An 11,110-nucleotide genomic window follows, 5' to 3' on the forward strand; every position below is an offset into this window, starting at 1 on the left:
ACATAAAAAGTCGCTATTCCGGTCCCTATTTCCAGCCTCACGATAGTATTGGTGAAACCAAGGTGATGATCCCTTGGATTTTGTCAACGTGAAGTCATCGCTGGATGGATATAAAGGCTACGTGATCCGTCCAGATCTTTGGCCACCCTAGGTCAAGCCGTGCGAGGCCAGCTCAAGAACGAGAATATCTTCTTCTTTCCAAGCCAGTCTCGAAGGCCTCCTTTTCGGCGCATGCCCTGCTCTGCTCTGCGCCCGCTTCTCCACCGTCGAGTCCCAGGCTAACCTGGCGACCCAAGTCTTGCAGGGTTCGCCTCGTTCGCCTGCCTGCGTCCTTCCTGGTCCCTTGTCTTTGACTCGTCAATCCTAAAAGGCAAGGCCAAGTAAATAACATCCAGCAGATCCGAGAAATGGACGAGGACGAGAGCACAAACAGTACACATGAACATCTGAGCAATGAGGTGACCCATGGCACTTAGTACAGAGGCTTTTCTGGAGGGCCGACCGCTCGTTGGGGTCCATCCAGGCATCTCCAATGGATGGACTGGACTGTCTGTCCGTACGCCTGTGTTTTTGTCGTACTTTGAATTCTAGCCTAATTTTTATAGACACAGAATGGGGAGGTTGAGTGGATAATGGATGAAAGTCCTTTAAATAGGGTCCACATTTTTCGTCAATGGCGTCGTTAGGAAGAGATGGGCATGTCTTTTACTGGGAATGTAATTCCCAGAACTATTTAAATAAAAGGTGCTTGAAAAAACAGTAAATATATAATGAAAGTCTTGCTACATGATTCACAAGCAAAACTGTAATGAGGAAGCTATGATTGAAACGAAAACGATACAAAATATCCCAATATTATGCTCTCAACTGATCGTTTTATTCTGAACTCTACGACGTGCCCAGGCTAGGGCTGTCCATTGGACCCGGCTTTTGGGATTCATTTTGGATTGAAGAAATACTTGCTGCTCCCCCAGGTTCGAATTGGGTTGGAAGTTTTGTTCAGACTTGTTTTGTTGCCCTGCAAAGTGAGATTTGAAAGCCAACACAAAGTTTCTGAATAGCATAGCATAATTGAATCCGACCTTGTTTGGCCTATATTTATGTTTAAATCACAATATGATTCATTACAAGTGATTTTCAAATGAAACAAACACATTGCAGAACCAAATGCCTAATCTATGACATTGTTGGCATGTGATAAGACTCTTTTAGGTGAAGTTACAGCTGAAAAAGAAGCTGCCGTAAAGGTTGTACGATTGTAAGTTTCTTCGTGCGTGATCAGTCTCATCTTATCCCTACTTATGCAATACGTTAAAAATAAATGACTTCATGAAGAGAGCCATATAAAATAATCAAGAACTTGAACTTGAAGTATAATTCCGAACTCGACCGAACAATAAAAAAGGCATTCCTTTTTGCACAAGGAAAATTATTGAATTGCAATTGCTGAGAAGATCAGTTTTTTTACTGAAATAATTGATTGTCCCCAAAACTGCAAGATTAAAGATGCTTTAGGCCATCAAGTAATTTCTTTCTAGACAAAAATCTCCTTGATGCAATTGACAGCACTCAATCTAAACTATGTTTTCTAAGGGTTGTTCACAAAATACGTTTTTCAAAATTATGATGTGTGAGTAGAATGTTACGGATTGGTCGTGATTTTGGCGGCATTGGGTGAAAAGTGGTGGAAAATTGGACTTTTGCCCAAATCTTGACGGTTTGATGTTTTCCTCGGTGATTTTTAGACCAAATCATCTGGCACCACTGGCTGCCGAGTCCACCCACCTTCTCTCATTGTAGACAGGCAAACGGAGAAATATAAGGATACGCTCGAAGACCCCTGAATTTAAGAATATTTAGACAAGATGTTTTTCGCTGAACAATTTATTGCTGGTCATTTCTACCACCATAAATACACCACCAACCCTTCAGAGTGATCTTTCAAATCCTGTTAGGGAATAATTGGAGGCACTTTTGTCATCCAAATAGGGTTAGATGGGTTAGATGTCATTAGGGAAAAACAGAGACCTACCGGGTGCGTGATAAACAACTGGACTATGGGACCAAAAAGTTTGAAATGATTATATCTCTGTCAATAAGGCACTGATTTAGTGAAATTTCATTTGCGAACTTTTGTGACATTAGTCAATTTAGAATATCGATCAGCCCTACACTTGGCATTTATACATGCCTCCTGATGATAACGGAACGCGGAGCAATTGTTGAAGATAAATAGGGAGTTGAAGCCCTTCCCCTTATGGGTGTGGCTGAGTGTGACCATCAAGCCTTTTTCGAAGCAAAATTTTGTTTTCGGGGAAATTCAAGGATTTTGGTCATGTTTAGGGGAAATTTAGGAGAAATATAACAAGGAAGTTTAGATCTACCTTGGGTGATAATGTTTGTTCCCGTTCAAAAATTTGTTTGACATGGATTCCCCCAAGCTTTCATTAAGAGTAACCGTTGAGTACCGGGTGTAAAGAATTTTTGGGCCTTCCAAAATCTTCCTGACAAGGTTTCTTCCTGCTCAAAGATTTGTTTGATATAGAAACCCAGGCTGTCATTAAAGGTGTAGTGTTAAAAACATAATGGTATATCACAAATAATCTAATTAATCTCATTTGCCATGAAAAACAATGTTCGAAAATTCAACTGAGCGCAATCTTGAGGTCAGAACCAAAGCTAAAGGCCTGATGAAGGCCGGCTAAAGGCAGAGGGAAGTGCTTGAGCCTTTTGGTGTCCACATTCGAACCATTGATCAATGGAAAACTTCATACAAGAACTGCAAAACCCTGTAGAACAGAGTGGACCAAGGGCAGAAATCTGGTATTACAAGAGCCAGTTTTCGGATAGCCAAACTTGAGATGGTCATCAATCTCCTTTAGACTTAAAATTGAATCTTTCATGGTATGGTGATAGGTTTTGTAATGGTGCCTTTAAATGAAAGTGTGCAAAGTTTTTTGCTAATGATACAACATTGGTATTTGGTAGGAATGGTCAGAACTCTGGTGGTCTGTTAAAGGTCCTAGATCAAATCTACTCCTGGGTTGCTGCGAGTAACATGGCCCTGAACGGAATGAAATTCCGCTCAATGACCTTTGGGTCGAGGCCATTAGACACTTCGCTATTAGATGATAAAGGTAAGGACATTGAGCAGGTCTCATCCATGAAGGATCTAGATGTAGTCCTCCAAGATAATGGAAAGTTCGATGAGCATATCCAGTTGAAAGTTGGTAAGGCTTTTCAAACATGTGGTTGGATATATCGCACGTTTAAGTCCAGAGATAGTGTCACGATGCTAACTCTGTACAAGTCGGTTGTTCAGCCGCATCTTGAATATGCCTCTCCCATTTGGGCTCCAATTAGTTCAGCAGGTTTGCAAAAGCTCGAGCAGGTCCAACGATGTTTTACTAGGAACATTGAAGATATGAGAGAGCTCTTGTATTGGGAGAGGTTAGAAAGGTTGGGATTGTACAGTAGTCAGAGAAGGTACGAAAGGTATCTGTTACTGTACATTTTCAAAAGCATTCATGAGCTTTGTCCCAACCCAGGATTTAGGGCCAATTGTAGAGACCGTAGAAGCTTAATGTGCGTTTTGAGAGCACCTTCAAGCCCTCAAGAATCCAGGCTAGTCAAAACAATAAAGTCCACTTCTCTTCTTTCTCGGGCTCCTTCATTGTTCAATTTGCTGCCCTCAAATATTCGTAGGGCTTATGTAGGCGTTGATCCATTATCAGGATTTAAGTCAGACTTGGACAAGTTTTTGACTAAAATTCCTGATCAACTTTATGTTGTAAGTAGGGGGCTAGACCTAACGTAAATCAATCTTCTATTGCCTAGTGGCGATTGCTTACCCTCCATCGCCAAAATAATGTTCAAAAATGTAACAAAGCGCAATCAAATCTTGCATTTGTGATTGCATCCAAACATTCTACTTCAATGACTTTATTTGGGATCCTAGCCTCAAGACAGGAGTCGTCCGACCCTGTCTGGTATGAGAATGAATTCCAACTCTGTCATGGATATGATGGCAATTGTTACTTGGAAGCTTGAAGTGGCGGAGGACCAAGGCAGAGTGTTTTTATTCAAACACAACTAACAAGACAAAGGCCTATTTTAAGGCAGTGATTAACCCATTTTTTGATCAAGGATCAAAAGTCAAACATTGCTCCTTATCTGGCAGTGTTATATTACTCGATTTGGTTGTGAATCACAGCCAAAGCCTGAAAATCCTCTGTTTTAGGTTATTTTATGGATAAAATTCGTGAAAAAGTTTTTTTTGTCCAAAAATGACCGAAACAGTTAAAAACGTAATTTAACCTTAAAAAATCTTTCTGACCACTTATCTTAACTATCACTCTCTAATCTCTAATAAATCATTAGAATCTGTTGCTCTCCAACTGCACCAAGGATATTGTAACTTTGATTCGGACTAGACCTTGACTAAATCCTCTGCAGGTGGCATTTTTGATCGCTAGAAAATTGGGTTTCTGATAAAATATAGTCCTCGCTGGCATTGAGATTTCAATTTTGATATGATTTTCGACATATTACGGCTATTTAGCCAATAACTATTACATTTTCTCACATCTTTGTTCAAACAGGAGACGTGTTGTAGTGGTTAGCGCAGTTACCTTAAGGTAGAGACGTCCCTGGTTCAAATCTGCTCCCGATCTTTCTTCAAAGAAATCTTTTGAAGGCTAACCACACCCACCAACGGAGAACCGAACTGATACCGAATATGAATCTGCATAACGAGATTCGGAAGTGGATGATGTGATGGCTAGCTTCGCTGTGGGGTTAGTTAGGCTCACCTCTCTGACCCCAACACCTTAAACAAGCAAAAAAACCATGAAGTTTTTAGAATAATGAATTTGGAGTTGTACATTTGCTGATCTGTTTCCAATAATTACACTAAAAAATAAGAAGGCAATTCTTTCTAAACATTTAGGCTATACTTTATACATGCCAGTTTAAAGGTCAAAGAATCACTGCAGTTCAGCTTAAGCTCAGGAAGTTATGATTTCAAATGGAATAATTGATCAACAATCTTGACCAATAAACATTTTTTTTGGAATTTTGGTGGAATCATTAAAAAAATCCTAATCTTTATCCGTTCCTATGAGGTAGCTCAGCGTTACTACTCTTCTTGAGATTTTGATCGCTACCTTTTACCGTTCCCCTGAAGCCCATAAACATTCAAATAGTGAGTGAAAGCATGCTCTAAATCATTATGATCTTGTTTCAGGAGGTCAGCCGTTATGTTGAGTCAAGCTCAATTATAATGACGACCTCCACATGTTGGAGAAAGTTGCAAATATGTGATGTTTTTCTTTCGAGCATGTTTTCTGGCATATTTCGATTTTCATCAGGCATATTGTAAGAGCTATTCTGGCATGTTCGGTGCCCAAGGCCCTGGCAGCACAGATGTGTAGTCCGGCACACTATGGAAGACTTTATTGCTGTAAAAATAGGATATATGATTTCATGGGAAGGCCATAGAAGCCCTTCAACTGTCTTGATTGCGCACATGATGAACAGCCGCCAGGGTACTATATAGCTGCATCTGGGGGCTTGAGAGAGGGGGCATTATGATGGAAATTATATACTTGGTCGATCCCTATTTGATCCTGAAGTGGACCTGGAAGAACGATTGAGGAATGGAAACGCTACGTGTGGTTGGAATGTCTTAGTTTTGTTGACCAAGTATTGGAAGTAAGAAAGAATGACACAGGGTCTTTTAGCTCTTGGCATTGTTCACCCAAGAACCGGGGATCCATTGGGGCTCTCGCTCGATCAGATTGATCTCTCGCAATAGATCCTGGTAGGCTCGTTCAGGGTCAGAGTAGATGATGACCATGTCGAAGAACTGGCTATAGTTCTCCTCCATCTCGCGAGCTTTCTCGATGATATTCAACAACTCATTGTCGTGCACAGATTCTGACCTATCCATCTTCCAGCGTTTGAGTTTCTCCAGTGAAGGTGGAGCTACGAACACTACGAATGGCATCAAGTCCGAAGACTTGAGAATTCGCAACGATTGTGGATGCAGATTGAGCACGCAGATCTTCTCGCAATGGACCACCGAGCGGATGGCCTCGAGGCTGGTGCCGTAGTAGGAACGCTCATATTCGCCGTGCTCGACGAACTTGCGAGCCAGAATGTCATTCTCGAATTGGAGTCGGTTTATGAAATGGTAATCCTGACCGTCAATCTCATCGGCTCGCTTTGGGCGAGATGTGTCTAGAGGGTAGATTAGAAAATGAGTTGTCGCATTATTTGAGATCAAAGGAGAAAAAACGGCGTCAAATGCCTTGCGCGACAATATGCCACCCATTTGTTAAAGCAACTTACGTGGAATAGCGGCGGAAAATCGATCACTATTGGTCATCAATCTCTGTCTCAACTCTTGTCGACCTATGTTGGGAGGACCAATGAGTACCACGGGCCGTTTGCGATCCGAGCGCGGGTAGTAGAGCGTGACCTCCTCGTAGGCAATGATATCGTCTAGTTCGGAACCAATCCCTCCGTCGATATCGTTGTTCAAATGGTTATTGGCTCGTCGTCGAGGCTTCTTTCGACCACTGCGCTTGGCGCATAAGAAGCCAGAGTTCTTTCGCTGATCCTTGAATCCGTTCTTCTCGGATTTGGAGTCCTGCATGATTGTGTGCTTCACGGCCTCGCGTTGTTGCTGAAAAGCGGCCGACGGAATAAGCCCGGGTAACTGAATGTCATCATCACCTTCACGGCGAGCTTGCCACCAATTGGGGTCTTTTTGATTGATCACGTGAAGGATATCGCCCTTCACGAAGCTAATTCCCAATTCTCGACACGGCACGTAGGGGTCGTCCTCGGGATCATAGTCAAAATGAGCCTTCACGTGCATAATACTTCCACTGCTCATCCCGTTGGACAATCCCGTGCTTGGGCTGAAAGATTCACGATGGCCCAAATGGCTCCGCATGGGCACCACCAACAATGTCAGGGTGCCCTGCATTTGGGCTAGTAGATCGCAGACCTCGTTGACATTCTTACCCCGCAGGGGCACCTCGTTCACCTCTAGGATTTCGTCACCCTCGTGCAAGAGTCCACTGGCTTCAGCGGTGCCTCCTCGAATGATTCGCCCTACGATCACGGCGTCATCTTCGTTCTTGACCGTGGCCCCCAAAGGTTCGTTGGTTTTCTCGATGCGAACAATCTTGATGTTAGGCTCGGAGTAATGGCTCAATCTATCCAGAAGAGCATCTTCCTCCATGTGCAAGGACTGTTGGGCCAATTTCCGCATGCCGAGTTTGTCGTGGGAAAGCAGAAGTCCTTCGAGCCGTTCTGACTTGAGAATTTCATGAAGTTCTTGAACATCTTGATCCTGATCGGGCAGAAGGTTCTGAAGATACTCCAAGCACTCCGTGCTAAGATCTTGAGAGTCGATGGAAACGGGAAACTCGAGCTTCTTGTCGGCGCTGAATTGCTTGAACTGAAAACATTTTGCTATGAGTGATACAATCGATCAAAGGCTTTGAAGAGAAAAAAAAATATGTCAATTACCTGAGTTTGAAGGCGACAAGCTTGTTTGAAATCGCTTTGAGTGGCCAAATGGGCCAAAGTTTGGCACGCTCGGATGATTTGGGGTTGGTCGGCTTTTTCAGCCCCAGAGGAAACACGTTGGATCAGATTGGTCAAGGTCTCCCAATCTAAAACAGCTGGATCTTCATCAAAGGCCGGATTAGCCATACCATTGACCAGAGCGGCCGGGACAGGAGCGCGACCTTGTTGGGCCCGCTCTTTCAAGGCTTGCATCTTCCGAGAGTTTCGTAGCGACTGACGTAAGAATTCGTCCGATCGTTGGCGTAATTCTAGCTCAGAATTGCGCTTTTTGATCTCATGGGCGTATTGCTGAATTCGTCGTTGAGTGAGCTCCTCTTCGACCCCATCATTATTGAGCCCATCGGTCACGCCCATGGACGAGGATTTGGTAGAGGAATTAGCCGAGGAACTCAAAGAATTATGGGGCAGCAAAGGCGGTCCGCTTAAAGTATTGATCAATCGACCGTCACGTTCAATCCGCAAGTGGGCCCGCCCATTCAACGGCGGCGGAGGAGGCGTTCCATTGCCCGCGCTTTGATGCGAATGCGTGGAAGATCGAACAGAAGCCGGAGGCGGATATTTGGGCGGGGTTTTGGTTTGCGCGATGAACGAATCCGGCACATCCACCGCCATTTCTCGCGTATTCGTCTCGAATTCCACCATGATATTGGCGAAATGGGCGGAATCCGAAAATCTGGGGGCAGTTTGCTGCCTCGGATGGTGTGAGCCCGCCCCATCCGATTTGAGATGGGAGGCGGACCCTCGGAGGAGGGCCTGATGATGATGATGATGACTGATATTTGTGGAATGGGGGTGGGACAGAGAGTCCATCTTCATCTTGATGGAGGCACTAATGCGTTCACGTTGAATCACAAATCATATAAAAAAAAGGGCCGAAGAAAAGGCAATGGATCTATGAATCACGACGAACAATCGCTGCTTTTGTCCTTCATATCTCGCGATCAATCACATCAGGAATGACTCGACATCCCCCAGTCACTTCCAGAATCCAGATTCCAACCCAGGAGGAATTCGTTCAACGACGTTGTGAGAGCACAGAGAACACACACACGGATTTCCATTCTGTTGCAACAAGAGATCATCTCATCTCGCTCAGACCAAAAAAAGTGATGGTCAGGGTAGCCACTGGGATCAATCTTGGAGTGCTCCCATAAATGCTCACTCACTTGTCCTTTGCTTGGGTTTCACGCCCAACGGATGAACAAAAATCCTTGAGATGGATTCAAAACCGAGGGTGTGTCGAATAGGCTGGATATTGAATATCAACTCCGAAACGTCTTACCGCGGTTGCCAAATGATGGTCGTGGTCACCTGGGTTCTGATTACCCTGGCCCAAACCTGGTTTTGGCTTCACAGAACGGAAACTCAAACCTTTCCGCGGTTTTGTCTCAATTCCCGAAGACTTACCCAGGGTCAGAAGGCTGGAGCAAACCTGGCGGTTATTGATAAGCCTTTGAGGTTTGCCATCAATTTCAACATTCTGTTTAGGGTTTTAGTGTACGAAATCCGGCCGATGGGGCCAGTCTGGCGTGGCTGCACTTGTTGAATTGAAACGGTGGGCAATGGTGGCAAGGGCGCTGTTCGCTCCGTGCCTCATCTTGTACGCCATCATGTCCATCGAGATTCGAGGGCCCCCTCCATTCAGTCCTCCTCGGTCGGGTGAGGGGCAGAGAGATATCTGAGCCAGACGCCTTCGGTCGTCGGTCGGATGGAGGGGAGCCAGGTGTAATCAGTGGTCTTCGGGTCGTTCCGAGATACCTGTGTCGTCAAGATGACGATGCATCGCATCGATGCCCAGCGAAGCCAGATTGCCCAGGTGTGTGAACTTTACGTCCTGCCCTGCCCGTTCATCCGATCGAAGGCAGGGTAGACGAGTTAGTTGATCAGGTCAACGATGGTGAGACCGAAACGGATTCTACGAAAGAGAGATGGGAGAGGGGTTTAGTGGATGGAGAGACAGTGGTTTGAAATTTTTCTTCTTTAGGCCGCTCTGATCTCGGTTCAGTTCAACCATTGAGAGCGTTGGGGCTTTTTGATTTGGATAGAGCGTACCATAGGATAGCCTGCGTTGATGAAACGAGGCTGACAGAATATCGAACGGATTGAAAGCTCGTTCACCCGCTGCACGGGCTTTAGAACTCTGTCAGGGGCTGTTTATTGAGTGATTAACATAATAGAGAAGGGGATTTTTTTCGACCGTTTCTAGGTAAAAGCTGGAACAAGCACATCATGTCCGAGGATCAAGAAAAAAAATCATATTACATGAAAACTGGTTTTCATGGGTATTATGTTGTCACTCATCAATGGCAAAGGAAGCTTGTTCACGTTTGCCTAGTACACATCAAACTTGGCTTTGAATTCTTTAAGGTCGAAATTATAGCTTGAAAACCGGTAATCACAAATGAATCTGCATATTCAATGGCCATCACCATATTTGCATGGTTGACACCTGATTCTGTTGGCACCTCTTTCATGTTAGCACTTATGCCTTTCTCTACAAACTTCTAGCACAACAATTGGACTCATCAATAGCATCTTCTTCATGTCGACTTTCGTCATGATTAATTCTATTAACCTTCACCAAAGAAAGCAAGGTGTATTGAATAAATAACTATTTTACACATGTGTTGCTTCAACACCTTACATGTAAATGAATTCGATAGATTGTCGAATCGTAAGTAGTAAACTGGAATCACATCTCATTTAGAATTGAAACAATTGGCAAAAACGTTCACGAGTTCAAATATCTGCCCGGATGATGAAACTCCAATATATTCTACATCATTTAGTTAAAGAAAATATGTTTTCTAACTGAAGTAGCTCATCTCAAAGTGGAAGAAATTTAAACATCTTAAAACGCAAAATAATGAGATTATATTTTCCTTTTTCGTGCTCCATCATTTACTGTGTATTGGAATAATGTCCTAGTTAGTTAATTGGGTCATGTATTTGTTCAGAAGCCTCAGAGTTTTGTAACTAGCATTTTATCTGTCAAAAACTCAACTCCTGGCCTTTGGGCCTTCGATGTATTCAAACACACAGAAGATTAGATTAGAATCGTTTCTCGATACTGTTGATTTGCAAATTCGAGCTCAATCTTTTTCAAATTCAGTGGAAATACCCAATGGATTTTGCTTATCCCATTTTTTTTTAATTCAATGAAAATGTCAAATGGATTTTGTTTGTTCAAAGTGTATTTTTATTTTATTATAATAATTGAGGGTTATCATGCCTAGGGCCGGTCAAAAGATGATGAAGAAATATGGTCTTCAGGCAAAATGGCCAAATTAGAAGCTTTGGACAGTTAAGGATTGAGCTCTTGGAGAAGCGTCATGCCTGCCAAACCAATGAATATTTTGTGATGAACACATTAGAGAGTGCGCGAGGAAAGGCCGAGGTGATTTTTCTCCCCTTGTGGTCGTTTTTTATAATCCAGGGTCGGGAAGTTGTCTCTGAGGTAGTGCACTTTTGTGTTCGAATAATAGTAATGCATCACGTCCGATGAAAA

The 11,110-nt window shown here is 43.5% G+C and overlaps 1 protein-coding gene across 1 annotated transcript; it reads right to left on the reverse strand.

Moving 5' to 3' along the window:
- Positions 1-5,439: 5,439 nt before the first annotated feature.
- On the reverse strand, positions 5,440-9,088 carry LOC131884987 (protein PALS1-like). The gene is made up of 3 exons (XM_059232900.1): positions 7,543-9,088; positions 6,352-7,471; positions 5,440-6,240 (listed from the first exon to the last, which is right to left on the reverse strand). The coding sequence occupies exons 1-3, from the start codon at positions 8,416-8,418 to the stop codon at positions 5,738-5,740; spliced, it is 2,499 nt and encodes an 832-aa protein (XP_059088883.1). The 5' UTR covers positions 8,419-9,088; the 3' UTR covers positions 5,440-5,737.
- Between the last annotated feature and the right edge of the window lie 2,022 nt (positions 9,089-11,110).

This window comes from Tigriopus californicus, chromosome 8 (genome assembly GCF_007210705.1).
Source record: "Tigriopus californicus strain San Diego chromosome 8, Tcal_SD_v2.1, whole genome shotgun sequence".
Classification (NCBI taxonomy): domain Eukaryota; kingdom Metazoa; phylum Arthropoda; class Copepoda; order Harpacticoida; family Harpacticidae; genus Tigriopus; species Tigriopus californicus.